Genomic DNA, 17,229 nt, shown 5'->3' with positions numbered 1-17,229 from the left:
TCAATGTGTGTGCGCCGGTGTCAGACATTGCCAGGGATATAATGTCATTTTTTGGCGAACAGGTGAGATAATGGAGAAAGCCAGACAAAAAAGGACTGCAGTATACATTACAGGGGTATATTCATGACATAATAGGCAACCGATTAGAAAATAAATCAATCAAAATTTAAGCTAGCTTAGCCTAGCCGCCTCATACGCTGAGCATTCAACAGCTTAGCTCATGCACAGCAGGAGAGAATGAAAGCAGCCAGAAAGGGGAAACTGATGGATTTATGCCGAATATTAGCATCATTGACCATAACAATGTACAGTAAGTTACCTATTACTGTTAGCATGTTTGTGTGCTCTTTATAAATTACTGAAAAACAGCTGTGGTAAAGTATATTGATCGCAGCTGCTCAGTTTGTGATCATATCTCTGTTTTGTTCTGTTGATTTGTAATTTCAAATATTCATAGCTTGAAACAAATGGAAATATGAAGTTCAGTAAAGTTAGCAACAGATTCGCAGATTCGTATTTTCTGGATCAATAACTCATGTCATTATGACCTATTCGCTATTAGGTGAAAACTTAAACAGAGTGCTCATAATATCGAGCTGAAGAAAAAAGAAAAAGCTGTGAAACCTGCTTTGTGTTTTTGTAGGAAACACAGTTTAAATCAGTTTAGAGTACGAGGTGTGAGTTATTGCAGTCTGTCTATCACTGAATGTGCCAGGAATATCAAAACAAAACCAATTTAGCTCCGCTCCTTTAGCGCCCCTCACAGAGCATGATCCACGCTGGCATTTCTCCTCTTGGGTTTTGAAAAGGGAAAAAATTCCACCATCCCGTCCCAACTTTAAGGATACCAGGTATCAGATTTGCACAATCCATATGCACTTGCTCAAACGCTTGACAGAGCCCCTGCGAGTAGCTACAGTTGCTAAGCCACGATGGGTGGGTGGCGGTTTTTGGGTGTGGCTTAGCGAAGGGTCAGTTAAGTTGTTCCAAAAACCCTTAAGCATTGTGTTGTTTTTAACTCATTTTAAATAAGTAGTTTGAACAAGCAGTAAACGTCATTTTTCTCAACGTGTAGGGCACCTGCCAAACAATGAACAGGGTTCATACAGGCATGGAAAAACTGGAAAAGTCAGGGAATTTTGATATGGCATTTTCCAGGCCTGGAAATATAAAAAATAAATAAATAAATAAATAAAAAACCACAAATTTTGGAAAAAATTATGGAAAGCATATATCTGTATACTTGATTATTGGTTCCTTGGCCAATCAAATACTCTCATATTATTAGTGCGGTGTAAGCTTTATCTAAATTTATTTTGCATAGATTTAAATATAAATTGAAACTAAATACATTGTTGTGTGTTTTACTATATGCTGTAATGAATTTTAACATGTATTGTTTTTCTTTTACCATACATATGTAGACATTGCACGAAACATTAGGTCATGAAAATTTACTTGAAAGTCTTGGAAAAGTCATGGAATTTTAGTTGTAAAAATGTGTATGAACCCTGAATGAAGAGCCAGTAATTAAATGTAAGTTTTAAAGTTAATATAAATTAAATCTAAAAAGTAACTTTTGAGCACTGATATTCATTCTTTCTTTTTAAATAACGACCAACTTCATCCGTCTATATAATATAATATAGTATATATACTGCTTTATGATGATACTAATAAAATATACTCCAGTCATCCTTTTCCTAAAATCCATGTTAATTATAATGTGCAAAAAAGCCAAATTTTGAGGGACAATTTTTCTTTAGAAAACCCTACTTGAGTTCATTTTGATTAATTTATTAAGTTTAATAATCTTACAAATTACTTTTAAAAGAAAGTATTAGGTAATCTGAAATGAAACTTTAAAAGTAACCTTCTCAATTCTGTTAAATGTCCTTATACAAATTCTCCACACCCTGCAGTTCTTTTTTTTTTTTGAATCGGTGTCCACCTTGTTATGATATAATAATGCTATAATGCTAACAAATGTTTTTTTCAGTTATACTCCTCTTATACAGTATATGTAAAGCTCATCAAATGCCATGTGAAGTTCAGGAGTAAGTTAAAATAAGAGGATTCAAATGAACTTTAACGAACATCCATATCTTACGCTACTGTGAAACCCACAATCATATAATTTGCCTTTATAGAGTCTTTAATTGTCTTTATGTGCACTTTTATATTTGAGGGAATATTGTCTGAGGCTGTAAAGGCTATAAAACAATTTCGATTACCCTGTGGCCTTTATATGTACACAGAAGTAGACAGGTTCAAGATAAGGTTCTCTGTTAAAGTTCGTTTTTTTTTTTTATCTGACTCATTTAGAAGGCAAATGAAGTGTGCAGTGGCCTTTATTGAGCTGCAAATACTATAGACCGTGTTTTTAGAGATGTACAAAAATTTTCAGCCATTGCCATTGCTAGTTGTCATTTATACTAACAGTGTTATGGGGAGTTTGTTAAATTTGGGAAAAATGAATGTACATTGTCATCTTATTTTTTGTGTACAGTAAGCATGAAGTTTTATTTACATTCAAATAACTTTTACAGATCACATTGAAGGTTAGGAAATGTTACATTAGCATTTGATTTTTGTGTTTTTAAATTTAAAGAAAAACCCTGAACAATGATTTTTAAGTCTGGTCAGTTCGGACATTTATATTTCCCTTAAAAGAAAAAATAATCATTTCTATGGTCTTAAATGCCACTGCTTGGATTAAGATCTCTTTCTTTTTTTCCCCAATTACTCTTTTTTTGTCTCACTCTGAATTTAACAGGTCTTGGCAAGAAGGCCAATGCTCCTGAACCAGAAGATGATTTGTCACGTGATAATTTAATCGCCATTTATGTGTACACTAACTCAGATTATAACGTATATGTTCTGCCCCTTATATCAAACGCCTTGCTTGATTCGACAGAGAGATAACGTCTTCCAATCACAACAGACTCAAGGCATAAGTTTGAACCTTTTACTGTAGATTATGGAATAACGTAAAACTGCAAAACATACAAAATACAGAATGGTAAGTACGCTGGATCAATAATATGTAATTAAACAAGCACAATCTGCGCTCTATGCACAATAGGTCACTGTTTACGCACTTAGCTGAATCATATATGTAGTCACATATTGCAATTGACCAAAATAAAGAACACAATAAACATCTTGCATGCATAATAAAATGCTTATAGCGTAAACATAAACAAATATAAGTCAAATTATGATAAAATAATGTCTACATACCGAATGTGCCTTCAGTACAACTTGTATAAGGGAGCAAATGAAACTACAGCCGTGTGCTCTTCCATGCGGCTTCTGAATGCATAGGCTCACATTTATGATGTCATGAAATAAGGACTATAATATAAAATGTAATACCCGTGTATAACCAAAAGAGGTCGCTAAATACCAGATTAACACTAACTCAATGTAAAAAGTCTGGATAAGACAGAACACTCCCCGTCTGGTATTCCTTGAATGCCAAACCTTTCTTGAAGTTTAGTCTTGAGCAGTCTATTAAGAGTTCTCTTGAAGAAGGAGTACGACCTCATTTATTGGTCTGAGGAACAACTTGGGTCCATCTTTTCCAATGATTTTTACTTGGATTTTTCTGACTCGTCCATCTTGACTGGGGTAAGTTTCTGTTATAATTCCCAGCGGCCAGTCGTTTCGTTTGGACTGAGAGTCTTTAAACAGGACTATGCTTCCTTTGGGGATGTTTGTTTGTTGATGTTGCCATTTTCGCCTATACTGTAGAGTTGCAAGGTACTGTTTTCGCCATCTGTCCCAAAAGGTACTTGCAAGGTTTTGCACCATACGCCACTGTTTGTATAGGTCAGGCTTTTCACAGTTCTCGGGTGGAACTAAGTCGGTACTGGACTTTTGGGTGAGTAGGGTAGCAGGTGTCAAGATAAAAGGATCCGCTGGATCAGTTGACACTGGTATCAAAGGTCTGTTGTTTATAATGGCAGTGACTTCAGCCATAAAGGTAGAGAGTACCTCATGTGTAAGCCTGGAGGATGACGTCTGGAGAAGCATGGAATCCAAGATTTTGCGGGTAAGTCCGATCATCCTCTCCCATGCGCCACCCATGTGCGATGAATGAGGGGGGTTGAATGTCCATGTGCAATTATGGTCTGACAGAAATCGTTCCACTGCCTTTTTATCCACGTTAGATGGTATTTGCAGGTCTTTACAAGCTCCAATGAAATTGGTTCCTCTATCCGAGCGAATCTGTTTTACTGGACCTCGGATTGCCAAAAACCTCCTTAAGGCATTAATGAAGCTGGAAGTAGTTAAGGACTCGATCACTTCTATGTGGATAGCTCTGATGTTTAGACACGTGAACAGCACTGCCCATCTTTTGCTTTCTGCAAACCCACCTCTTGTCCTTCGAGCAAATACCGACCAAGGGCCGAACACATCCAGTCCCACATGTGTGAAGGGAGGCTCTGCACTGAGCCGGTCTTTGGGCAGATCTGCCATCTTTTGAGTTTCACAGCCCCTCCTGAGTTTACGACATACAACGCAGGTATGGATAAGACTGCTAATGCGTTTTTTGCCTCCTATTATCCAGTAGCCCGCAGATCTTATTGCACCCTCTGTAAAGTGGCGGCCTTGATGATGTGTTCGCTCATGAAAGTGCCGTATCAGGAGTAAGGCTACATGGCTCTTGCCTGGTATGATGAGAGGCCTCTTTTCTTCAGAGCTTAGATCCGCTTTGATCAGGCGACCACCAATTCTCAACAGTCCGCTTTGATCAACAAAGGGGTCTAGTTTTCGAAGAGTACTTGTTTTAGGAAGGGGTTTGTTCTGTTTCAGGCACTGCAACTCATCCGTGTATGTTTCCTGTTGTATTGCACGAATGACAACTTTTGTGCTCTGAATTATTGTATCGGCACTCGGGGGCAGTTTGCAACAGTGCCAACCTTTGCACGCTGGAGTGTGACCCTTTTGGTCTGGCTTATAGGAGTGTGCAATGTGAATCAACTTGCCAATAGCTCTGATTAAGCGGTTCCAGACAGAAAAACGTTCAAAACGCCTGGAGAATGAGGTATTTGACAGTGTCATATGCGTGCGAACTTCTACATCTCGATCAGGATCAACAAGTGGAAAGGGTGCTTTAGGGACAGTCTCCATTTTCAGTTGATGCAAAAATGCAGGTCCACTGAACCAAATCGTGTCTTGCAATTTAGTTGGAGTTATCGGTCGTGTCGCAATGTCCGCAGGGTTGTGATCTGAGCTCACATAATGCCACTGCTCTGGCTTAGTCCTACTCCGAATCCTTTGTACACGGTTGCTTACGTAGACATGAAATCTACGTTTCTCGTTGCAGATATAGCCGAGAACAACTCGACTATCTGTGTAGAGGTTTATCTCGTCAAACCTGACAGCAATTTCTGCAATGATAGTTTCCATCATGTTTACAGACAACACAGCCGCACATAGTTCTAGGCGTGGTATGGAGAGCTCTGGAAGTGGCGCTAATCTTGCTTTGCCTGTGATGAATCCTGCATGGCAATTACCATTCGAGTCGACTGTTTTTAGGTAAGCGACAGCTGCAATTATCTTCTCGGAAGCATCTGAAAACACAGAAAGCTCTGTGAACTTGGCACCGGATGGTGATACGAGTCCATAGCTCCTTGGGACTTGTATATGTTGTAACTCTTGCAGAGAGTTTTTCCATGAATCCCACAGCTCCTGACTGCTCGCAGGTAAGGATGAGTCCCAGTCAGTAGCGTTTGCAGTCAATTCTCTCAGTAATAACTTGCCCTGAACTGTTATAGGGGCCACAAATCCAAGTGGGTCATACAAACTGTTTACCACTGATAACAGTCCACGTCTAGTGTATGGTCTATTATCACTTTGCACTTGGAAGTTGAAACAGTCTGTCTCCAAATTCCACAGTAAGCCGAGAGTGCGCTGCATAGGAAGTGAATTAACACCTAAATCCAGTTCTTTCAGTGAGTTGGCATAATCCTCAGATGAAAACGCTTGCATGACTTTCTTACTGTTTGAAGCCAATTTGTGTAACTTCAAGTTAGATCCAGCCAGCATGTCTTGTGTCCTTTTTAGCAAGCTTATGGCCATTTCTGGTGAGGGTAAAGACTTCAGTCCGTCATCCATATAGAAGTCTTCCTCTACGAACTGTCTGGCATCTTCACCAAAATCGGTTTCTCCTTCTTGAGCTGCACAGCGAAGACAGTAGATGGCCACTGCCGGAGATGGACTGTTGCCGAACACATGTACCTTCATACGGTATTCGGTGAGCTCGTTCTCTGGGTTATTTTCATGGAACCAAAGAAACCTGAGGTAGTTCCTATCTGCAGGCCGAACTTTGAAGCAGTGGAACATTTGTTGTATGTCCACCATGAAAGCGACGGACTCTTTACGAAACCGCATGAGGACTCCGAGGAGACTGTTATTGAGGTCCGGACCTGTCAAGAAGACCTTATTCAGTGATACACCTTTATAGAGAGCACTTGAGTCGAAGACTACTCGCATTTGGGATGGCTTTTTGGGATGGTATACCCCGAAGGAAGGCAAATACCAACACTGTTCATTGGGACTGACTGATGGAGCTATCTCTGCATGATCATTTTCGAACAGCTTTTCCATAAAGGCTACAAAGTCCCTTTTGATCTCTGGTTTCCTTCTGAAAGATCGCAGAAGTGACTTAAGGCGTTCCACTGCTTGTGGACGGTTGTTCGGCAGAAGTTGTCTTGGCTCTTTGAATGGGAGTGGGGCAACCCATGAATTTTCATCGTCTTTGTAGACTTCTCTGTCCATGATCTGAAGAAATAGCTTGTCCTCGATAGATGGTGCTGTTTTCTCGTCGTCTTTTGTTTTCTGAAATATGTCCCACTCTGTCAGTCTTTGAGTGTTCTCCCTGATCTGAGGCTTGGTGAGAGAGACACTTTGGGATCTTTCTTTTATGTTGTAGTTGTTAGGACATGGCTGAAAGTGTGTCGACTGACCATTGTCTAGAATGTTCGTGTGATAAGCTTGGACGAAAGTAGGTTTATGAACTTTCCCGAGGCACATGTCTCCAATAATTACCCACCCTAAATCTAACTTTTGTGCAAAGGGGGCATTTGGTGGACCATTCACTTGCCTATGGGCTTTGTGGACTCTGATAATGTCTCTGCCTAACAGAAATAGAATGGGGGCATGATGGTTGGGTTCTGGAATGTACCTAGCAAGATGTTTTAAGTGCCTGTGCTTACTAATCACTTCTGGAGTAGGAATTTCTGAGCGGTTGTCTGGGATTTTGTTGCACTCGAGAAGAGCAGGTAAGGATAAGATCAAGCCTCCATCTAGAGATTCCACTTGAAAGCCTTGAGCTATCCTGCCTTCAGTTTCTATCGTACCTGCGCATGTTTTGAGGGTATAAGCTATGCTGCGTTCTGTAATGCTGAACAGATCAAAGAATTCTGATCTTGCGAGCGATCTGTTGCTTTGATCATCTAGTATGACATATGCTTTAACTGCTTTCTCTGGATGGTTTTTCGGAAAGACTTTCACAAGGCAGACCTTCGAGCAGGAACGGGGAAGTTGACTGTTTCCACATATTTCCGTACACGCTGAGGAGACCTCTGTTTCCACAGGAATGTCTTCGCTCACTTTCTGATTTTCAGCTACGGGTTGTTTCGGATCAGTCATCCAGGGTGCTGGTCCTGGATGAAGTGCTACTATGTGGGTACTGCTGCCACATTCTGAACATTTGATGTCCTCGTCACAGTTCTTTGCCATGTGTAAAATGGAGCTGCAACATTTGAAGCATATTCCTTGCTGTTTAAGCAATGATTTCCTCTCCTCCATAGGTTTCATCCTGAATCCTCTACATCTGGACAGGGGATGAGGCTTATCATGCAAAAAGCATTGTTTCGCTGGGTTTATCTTATTTTTGAGTTCACTCGCAGCTAATGGACTCCCAGAAGAAACCTGAGTCTTGTGTGTCACAACAGCTCTGGGAAAGACATGTTTGTTTAACTGTTTGTTTGGTCTGTGAGACTCTTCGTGTATGGCTGTAAGGGAGAAACTTGGATCATTGCGCATTTTTGCTTGCTGACATACAAAGTCTACTAGGAACTTAAAGGGTGGAAAGGAAACCCTGTAATCCTCTTTGTATTTAGACCCCACCGTGAGCCACTTCTCTTGTAAGCTGAATGGCAATTTCTGTATTATTGGGTTTACTCCTCGTGGTGTGTCTAGATAGGTAAGACCCATCAGATCCCCATCCTGCATAGCTGCTTGGATCTCCATGAGCAAATCACTTAGCTCACGTAGTCTGCAATTGTCTCTGTTTGATATTTTGGGGAAGTTCTCCAGTCTCCTGAAGAGTGAGCTCTCAACCATTTCTGGTGCGCCATATAATTCGTAAAGTCTTTTCCAAATCATACTGAGCCCTTGTAATGGATAGTTAATGTGGACAGCTCTAATACGTTTTGCATGCTCTGCTGACTCACGCCCCAGCCATCTCACTAGCAAGTCCATTTCTTCACTTGGTGAAATGTTAAGGTCTTCTGTAGCATTTATGAAGGATGCTCTCCATGCTCTGAAGGTTTCCGGTTGGTCGTTAAACTGCGTAAGGCCAGTAGACACCAAGTCACGTCTTGCAATAAACCTGACCACGTCTGAGATTTGACTGTCCGCATACAAATTACTTTGATGAGGTCCAGCGTACAAGGGGGTACCTGACATTGTCTGAGAATAACTCAGTGGCGTCCCTCTATGTCTGCTCCTTTCCTCACTACCTTGAACAGCTGGAGACTGGGCTTCTGGGTGATAAACATTGTGAGGTGACTGGGTGAATGCCTTGCGTTGACCAGAAAGTGTGAAGCGTACGCTGGTAGACTGTGAAATGGCAGGGTTCTGTATGTTCTCTGCATTACTAGGCTGAGATCTGGGCGGCGTGGCATATGAAGTATACTGCTTTTCCTGTTGCAAATACGATACAGTATTCTGTGGTTGTTGCATTTCTGAAAAAGGTATGCTTTCCTTATCATAAAACGTTCCGTCCGGGACTGGCGCCTCTGCATCCACATCACTCTCCATCTGTTCTGATACATAGGCCTGTGTGCGTTCTGTTGCATCCTCTATAGGCAGCTCTGACAAACTTGATTGCCCTCTGCTTTCTAATTCTGCCGCCGTTTCTAAAGCCTCTGCTTTCGCTTGTATGGCAGCAGCTTTCTTTTCCAGTCTTAAAGTCTCTAATGATGCTTCCAACTGGGCTTGTTGTACTTTTAGTTCACTTTCTTTCTTAGCAAAAGTTATTTCTGCTTTAACCGCTTCAGCCTCTGCTCGTGCCATTGCAGCGGCGGTGATTACAGCTGATGAGCCATGTGAGTGGCGTGACGAGCGTGATGAGCTTGCTGCTCGCTTCTGTGATCCAGTTTTGGAGCTTGGCTTGGACATTGTTGAGAGAATCACCTCATGAGCTGACTTGCTCCCCGCCGTGGAGTCATAAACTAGAAGCTGATTGCTGAAGATATTCGTTTTACTGTTCTGCCCCTTATATCAAACGCCTTGCTTGATTCGACAGAGAGATAACGTCTTCCAATCACAACAGACTCAAGGCATAAGTTTGAACCTTTTACTGTAGATTATGGAATAACGTAAAACTGCAAAACATACAAAATACAGAATGGTAAGTACGCTGGATCAATAATATGTAATTAAACAAGCACAATCTGCGCTCTATGCACAATAGGTCACTGTTTACGCACTTAGCTGAATCATATATGTAGTCACATATTGCAATTGACCAAAATAAAGAACACAATAAACATCTTGCATGCATAATAAAATGCTTATAGCGTAAACATAAACAAATATAAGTCAAATTATGATAAAATAATGTCTACATACCGAATGTGCCTTCAGTACAACTTGTATAAGGGAGCAAATGAAACTACAGCCGTGTGCTCTTCCATGCGGCTTCTGAATGCATAGGCTCACATTTATGATGTCATGAAATAAGGACTATAATATAAAATGTAATACCCGTGTATAACCAAAAGAGGTCGCTAAATACCAGATTAACACTAACTCAATGTAAAAAGTCTGGATAAGACAGAACAGTATATAAACATTTTAATGACGACACTCGTTCTGGTAAACAAGATTTTTAAAACGATGCATACAGATGGTATTCACTACACTTTCTGTTAACAGAAGCTGTTCAGATTCTGAAGGAAACACAACGTGGATGTGTTGTAACATATTGTGGCTCAATGGTTCAGTTTGATACCAATGTTGTGAACAAAAAGATTCGCTTTGGCTCGTTTACATCCTCATCCTTTGATATTGATACTGCGCTTGCGTTTGGAAACGTGTCTTGCTTTAAGATTCACACTTGTGAAGGTGCTAATCTGACGAAATACTCAAAGTATCCTGAGGAGGAAGAGGTGCTGATTCCTCCATATGAGACATTTACAGTCACTGGCGTTTATCCGAACACAAATGAATGTCAAAGCTACTTTGTCTTGGAAAAAGCAGCGAAGCTAAGTAACCTGAACTGTGCAGTGGTACCCACACAAGCTAAGTGCATTAAAAAACGATCATTTTCAAATTTTCAAAGAACATTTGACCTTAATGGATTTTGTAGATGCTCTCTTCAAAACCTCATGCTTCCATCACATTCAATGCATCATATGTTAGAGTCAGGGGATCAGCCAGGCCCAATTTACTGTTTAGGCAATCAATGTAGGCATCGCAATCCATACCAAGCCTGGTCACGTCTTAACAAGCAGTGGAAAAGAGCCTTATCTGTGTGCGGATGCAAACACTTGGCCGCTTTGAAGCACTGATCCTCGAAATCATGATCAGCAATGCAACGATTGGCTGACGACACAACAGCGTAATGACATCATCTGATTAATATTCAAGTATCCATGTGAGCAAAAATACATCAAATTACCAGTATAAACAAGTTGTTAAATATGACACGCAATAACTTCCCACGTTCGTTGTGGGCTGCAGCCTTTACACTTTTATGTGTCAAGAGTATTTATCATGTATTTCAATGCATATCAATTTATTTAGCTCTACATTTAAAGAAGAAAATCTTTATTATAGTAGCCTAGGTCTACTCAAGTTTTTTTAATCGGCGTAAGGAATAACTGTATGAATTAATTTAAGTCGGTATCAATCACCGGCATATTCGTGATCAAAACACGAGCATGACTGCATAAATTGTTATCCTTTTTTTAAAAAAAGGTCGAATATTGAGCATGAAGATCATATCAATAAATTTTTTCTTTGAACCACCAGCTGGCAGTCTTTTACTTTTATTTCGGTGGCAGTCTTTCGCTTTTATTTTTTTATTTTATATATAGTTAAATATATATATATATATATATATATATATATATATATATATATATATATATATATATATATATATATATATATATATATAAGTGTATGTAATTACTACTGTAAGAAAATATCAGGATTTGGTACATACTTTCAGTATTATCTTTGCTAGAAATGACCCAATCTAATCCTGTTTATATGAAATGAACCTGCTCCTACGCAGGCTTGAGCTGCCAGAACTGTTTCTATGACAACAAGTCTCAGATGAGTTTTAAAGACGAAACGATCCTGGATTATGTCTAACCGTCAATATCCAAATCCACCTAATTGAGTAATCCACGTACGAAGAATGGACCCCCAGGTCAACAACGAAGGATTATTTTCTCTTTCTTAGTAGCATTCTAGTTATGACTTTTTAGTAGTGTGATCAGCGTTTGGGCCAGTTGTAGGCGTGTTTGGAATGATCTTGTAACATGTTAATGACATTTTGGCAAATTGAAGGACTTGAAAGAAATGACTCGAAAAACAGATTTGTTCATCTCGTTGATCAAGACTTAAAGGTCTGAATCAGTTAAATAATCCGAACTTCCATCGCTAAAACAAATCAATTAAGGTAACTTAAACATTTTTACAAAGTGGATTGAACATAAAACATGTACTTTGTCCCCAAATCAATTAAATAATCAAAAATACTTCTTACTTATAAGAATACTTTTAATACTTTTAATGAAATCAAATACTTGCACTGTTTTAACTCATTTTAAATATGGAGTTTGAAAAAGCAGCAAATCTGATTTTTTTTTCAGTGTGCACAATATCCAGTATGACTGTTTTGAATTTACATGCTTACATGATTGACATCAGTTTCACATTAATCAACTTTACTGCGTACTTTTCTTTTGTTGAAGGACCCTTTCTGCTCATTTAACATGTTTAAGTATTACTTTTCATTGTTATTTTTGATATCAATAGCTAAATATGATGTTGTGTGCTGTATTGTCTTCAGTTGAAGCTAATAGATATGCAGATGTTAGTAATCAGGCTTTTTTAATGTCACAGGGCATTGCAGTGATGTAACATCAGTTAAGATCAAACTAAATTCAATAAATCCTGTTTATTGTTTACCATCACTTTGTCTCCTGATTCCTGTTCTCATCCAGCAGAGCTTGATCTCCTGCATCCTGCACTGTCAGAAATAAAGGTACGTGACCTGTCACTAAAGTGGTACCTTTACAAAAGGTACAAATTTTTACCTAAAAGGTCCTTATTAATACCTCAATGGTACATATTAGTACCTAAAATGTACAAAAGCGTTCCTCTTAACCTTTAGATACTAATAGGTACCAATATGTACCCTTTAGGTACAAATATGTACCTTTTGAAAAGGTACCACCCCAGTGACAGCTCGCGTACCTTTATTCCTGAGAGTGTGCTGCTAGAATTTTATGCACAACACAGTAACAAATATCCATAAATTAGCAGTTTTCCGTATTTTGAGTTTTTTTTTTTTTTCCTACTTTGGAAGTCTATGGTTACAGGTTTGGCTTTCTTCAAAATATCTTCTTTTGTGTTTGTTACGACCCCCTTCATTTGAGTCGCAACATAAAAGAGCTCAGACAACAAAAGGATCTATACTCTTCCCCTATATATATTCAAGATCGTTTAAGTAGTCACTCTTGCAGCCGGTCTCTAAGGTCTTCTGGCACCTTTTAGCCATTCCCAGAACTCGTCTTAAGACTAAAGGTGACCGTGCCTTCTGTGTGGTGGCCCCACGGCTCTGGAACTCTCTGCCTATAGCACTGAGAACTCTGGGATCAGTTGAACTTTCGTAGAAAGCATTTAAAGACACACCTATTTGGTCAAGCTTTTAATGAACAGTATTAGTGTTTTTGCATTTGGATTTTTAATTAGTTTTAAAGGGCACCTAGGTTACCCCTTTTTTCAGATTTAATATAAGTCTTTTGCGTCTCTAGAATGTGTATATAAAGTTTCAGATCAAAATACCCATCAGATTTTTCATTATACCTTTTACAAGATGCTGTTTTATACTGATTTCCAGCAGGGGGTGGTTTTGTCGTACTGCGCCTTTAAGACGAGTCTTTCCCGCCCACTATTTCAACATGCCTCCTCCCTCAGCTGCGTCAGACAACAGACAGACTTAAAGGAAGAAGGTCTCACGTAGCGTTTGTGAGATACTACAGTAAGAACTGACCTTTACTAATCAGTATTGTGAAGTTGCATTGATGAGTCACACACAATATCGTTACAAAGTTAACGCGCGCGCGCACACGCACACGCACACGCACACACACACACAGATACACACGCAGGCAGGCAGGCAGACAGACAGAGCGAGCTTAGCTTAGTTAAGGCTAACCTCAAGTACTGTGTGGATATCTGTTATGCTAATGTACAAAATTAACCTGATTTAACTTCCACAAACTGGGATTGAAGCGTCTTCTTTTATAATTGTTCTGACACGCGGCTGTGCTGATGAAGTAAAGCTGAAGTAAATCGCTGTAATTAATTACACACGTGCTCTGTTTTAAAACACTTTAAACATGTGAAACTCACTCTTAATCACATTTGATGATGATTGCTGATCCTAGCGAACAGAACAGAGCTTTTATTCCCGGTTGCTTTGCGTATGTCTGTCTGATCTTGTTGACATATACACGCGACTACCGGGACATGTTAATGCACGCAGCTGTCAATCAATTCGGTGGGCTGGGGGATCGCACACCTATGTAATGGTGCGATCGATTTGAAAACAGCTCCAATTGGCCGACCCTTTTTTTGTAGTTAAATTGAAAAAAAAAGGACTGGGTGTGTTCATATCACCCCAGTATGACGGTCTATACACTATACCAACACACAGATCTGTCCAAACAGCTTGAAAAGTAGATTTTTTACCATAGGTGCCCTTTAATATGTTTTAACATGCCTTCTTTTATTGTCTTGTGTGTTTTATTTGTTTTTTTACTTGTTTTCTCTTATTGTAAAGCACTTTGTGATTTAATGTCTGGGAAAGGTGCTATATAAATGAACCTTATTCAACTTATTCATTATAAATAGAACAACAAATCAAGCAACAAACAGATGTCTCGGGATAAATAAAGAAGATAAAGTTCTTAAGAGATAATCACAACTAACTTTAACTACAGTTCAATCAGATTTGTTCGCCCCCCCTCCCCCCCTTTTAATCTTTTTTTCTTTTTTAAATATTTTCCAAATGATGTTTAACAGAGCAAGAAGATTTTCACAGTATGTCTGATAATATTTTTTCTTCTGGAGAAAGTCTTACTTGTTTTATTTCGACTAGAATAGAAGCAGTTTTTCATTTTTTTAAAAGTCATTTTAGGGTCATAAATATTAGCTCATTTAAGCTCTATTTTTTTCTGATTTACTTTGTCATGGTTAGTTAATAATAAATGCTTCTCAACACTGTCTTTCTGCACGGAACGAAACTGCAGCAACTAAACAAAGTTATGCCAACTGTGTGCTAGTTAAAAGTTCTGAGCTTGTACACAGAGACTAATAACCACGCACACTGGATTAACTTTGACTGAGGCTAGTTCATTATTTCCAATGAAGGGATGCCCACACAAGGCGTAACGAGGACGCACTTTACAACCGCACCTAGTGGAGATGACCGCAGGAAATGCAAACGACTGAAGTTTAACGAAGACGCAATTAAAAAGTATCCTTCACACATTTTTGCAAACCCACCTAAAGTTATAAACAATGGCACCGATGAGAGAGATCATGTGGTGAATGTTGATCCGCTTGCCGAGATCAATCGAGTGTTTTTGGAGAGAGTGCTGAAGGACTCTGTGGATCAGCTGTTTTTAATGGCTCAAATCTCGATACGTTGCATTCACTGTGTGTTCAGCGCAAATGACCGCTAAATGTAAAATCTCTGTTGCTCATTTGCTGGAAGATAATAAAGGCTCTTGTGTTGAACCCAATGAGCCCTATCCAAAATAGAGCAAGGATGTTCGTTTAGGGCTTACTCACACTATGTACAGTTGCCTCGAACCGGGCCAAGGCATGCTTGTCCTCCCTCCCGTCTCCCCTGATAGCCCGCACTCACATTACAATCGGGCCTGGGTACACTTATGTCATTGATGCTGCGCTGTTCAGTAAGCTCTCTTGCTCAGCACAGTGGAGATTTCTCTAGTTATATCGCTTTAGTCCTTACGGCACGCAGGGAAGATATTTCGCTGAACAGATCAGCCACTTGTGACGCTCATAAACAATAATAAAGCCCTCGTGCTGCAAGAATGAGGAGGTTTGCTGAAGGTGCAGCTGTCATGCACCTATGGGTTTGCGTATTTGTCACGTTTAGCGTGATCAAAACAATAACAAAAACGGGAACAAAAGATAGCGGATCCAAGTGCAGATTTTAATAATAAATAGTGCAGCGGCAGTGAACAAAAATCCAAAATACCAAAGTGCAAAGTAACAAATAAACAGCTAAACAAGAAACTATGACAGAAAAACTTGAACTAGACTTTAACAGGATACTAGAACAAGGTCATGAACAACAACTCGGAATATCCGACTTACTGAAAACTGGGAACAAGAAAGACAACGACGCGATCACAAACAGTGGTGGAATGATGGAATATATAGTCCAGATAATCAACAGAAAACGGAGACAGCTGTGAATACAATCAGTGTATGTGTTCCGGTGTATCGCGTGGTATCTATGGATGTGTAGTCTCTTTTGGGCGCTGTAGTTTCTACTAGGTGTCCGAAGAACTACAGTGCCCTCAGGTGGTCACTGAGCCAGTCATGACAGTATTTAATAAACTACGCCAGTTTGCGTTCACTGAACAGTAAGATTGATTAATAAATCCATATGAAACAGTCCCTTAAAAGTCACGTCTCGCTTTCAGTTTCAGGCTGTGGCGCGTTTTGCACTCACACACAAGCGTACCGCGTCACAGCCCAAATGAACCGCGCTCTTGCCTCTTCCAACCGGGCCAGGGGTGGCCAAGTGAACCGTGCCTGAGCCCGATTCAGCGCACTCACACATCTCAAATGATCTGGGAAACGGGTCTGGGCACGGTACAGATAGCATAGTGTGAGTAGGCTCTTAGTGACATCACTTTGACTCACATGCTGAAAATGGCGGACATGAATCAAAAAACTGAGAATGTGGTAATGTACGCCTGTCAATCAATGTTGGTGAGCACGGGGGCCGCACTCCTACATCAAGTTGCGGTCGGTCTCAAAACCACTCCAATTTTTATGTTTATGTTGTTAAATTTATAAAGACTGTTTGTGTTTATATCACCCCAATATGACAGTCCATACACTATATCTACAAACATCTGTTCAAACACCTTTAAAAGTAGATTCTTCACGATAGGTGCCCTTTAAGATGTCCTAAGGGAACTGGAAATTTGTTCAATGAAGAAAATGCACACGTGCAGTTTCACATCCTCATACAAAGATTCTTAGAAGAGCTAAATATATCCAGGATTATTACATCATAAATAAAAAACATACATACATTTTATTTAATAATTGTTTATTAGTTAATTCAGAAAAAAAGTCTTGTTTTTTGGTTTGTCCCAGCCATATTTTGTAGAACAAATGCACACACACACAAACACTCTCAGATACACAATTAAATTAATTAAATCCAAATTATTTTTGGGGAAAAAAACTGACTTCCTCATATTTGGCTTTAAATACTGCTGTCGTCCTCATACTGCATCTTATCATACATCATTCCTCATCTCGAGCCCCTGAATAACCTTCTCCACCCAACTTGGAGGTAAAGTAAAATATTATTATAATGCTTTAATGCTTTAGAGACGTTATTAGTGTCACACTAGTATACATTGGCATGATGGTTTTAGTATTTAGTATATTCTCTGTATCTTATAGATCATCAGA

At 39.5% G+C, this 17,229-nt stretch overlaps 2 protein-coding genes across 2 annotated transcripts in view; one reads left to right on the top strand and one right to left on the bottom strand.

Annotated features, from left to right (window-relative positions):
- Window positions 1–17,229, top strand: part of rbfox3b (RNA binding fox-1 homolog 3b) — a 997,536-nt gene that overhangs the window by 668,480 nt on the left and 311,827 nt on the right. The window lies entirely within an intron of this gene.
- Window positions 2,955–9,950, bottom strand: LOC147845495 (uncharacterized). The gene is made up of 2 exons (XM_087243475.1): window positions 9,871–9,950; window positions 2,955–9,623 (listed from the first exon to the last, which is right to left on the bottom strand). Exon 2 carries the CDS (start codon window positions 9,415–9,417, stop codon window positions 3,517–3,519), a length of 5,901 nt encoding a protein of 1,966 aa, XP_087099601.1. The 5' UTR covers window positions 9,418–9,623; window positions 9,871–9,950; the 3' UTR covers window positions 2,955–3,516.

This window comes from Danio rerio, chromosome 3 (assembly GCF_052040795.2).
Source record: "Danio rerio strain M-AB ecotype USA chromosome 3, GRCz13ab, whole genome shotgun sequence".
Taxonomy (NCBI): Eukaryota; Metazoa; Chordata; class Actinopteri; order Cypriniformes; family Danionidae; genus Danio; species Danio rerio.
The sequence above is the reverse complement of the archived record's forward strand: the minus strand, read 5'-3'. Positions and strand labels throughout refer to the sequence as shown.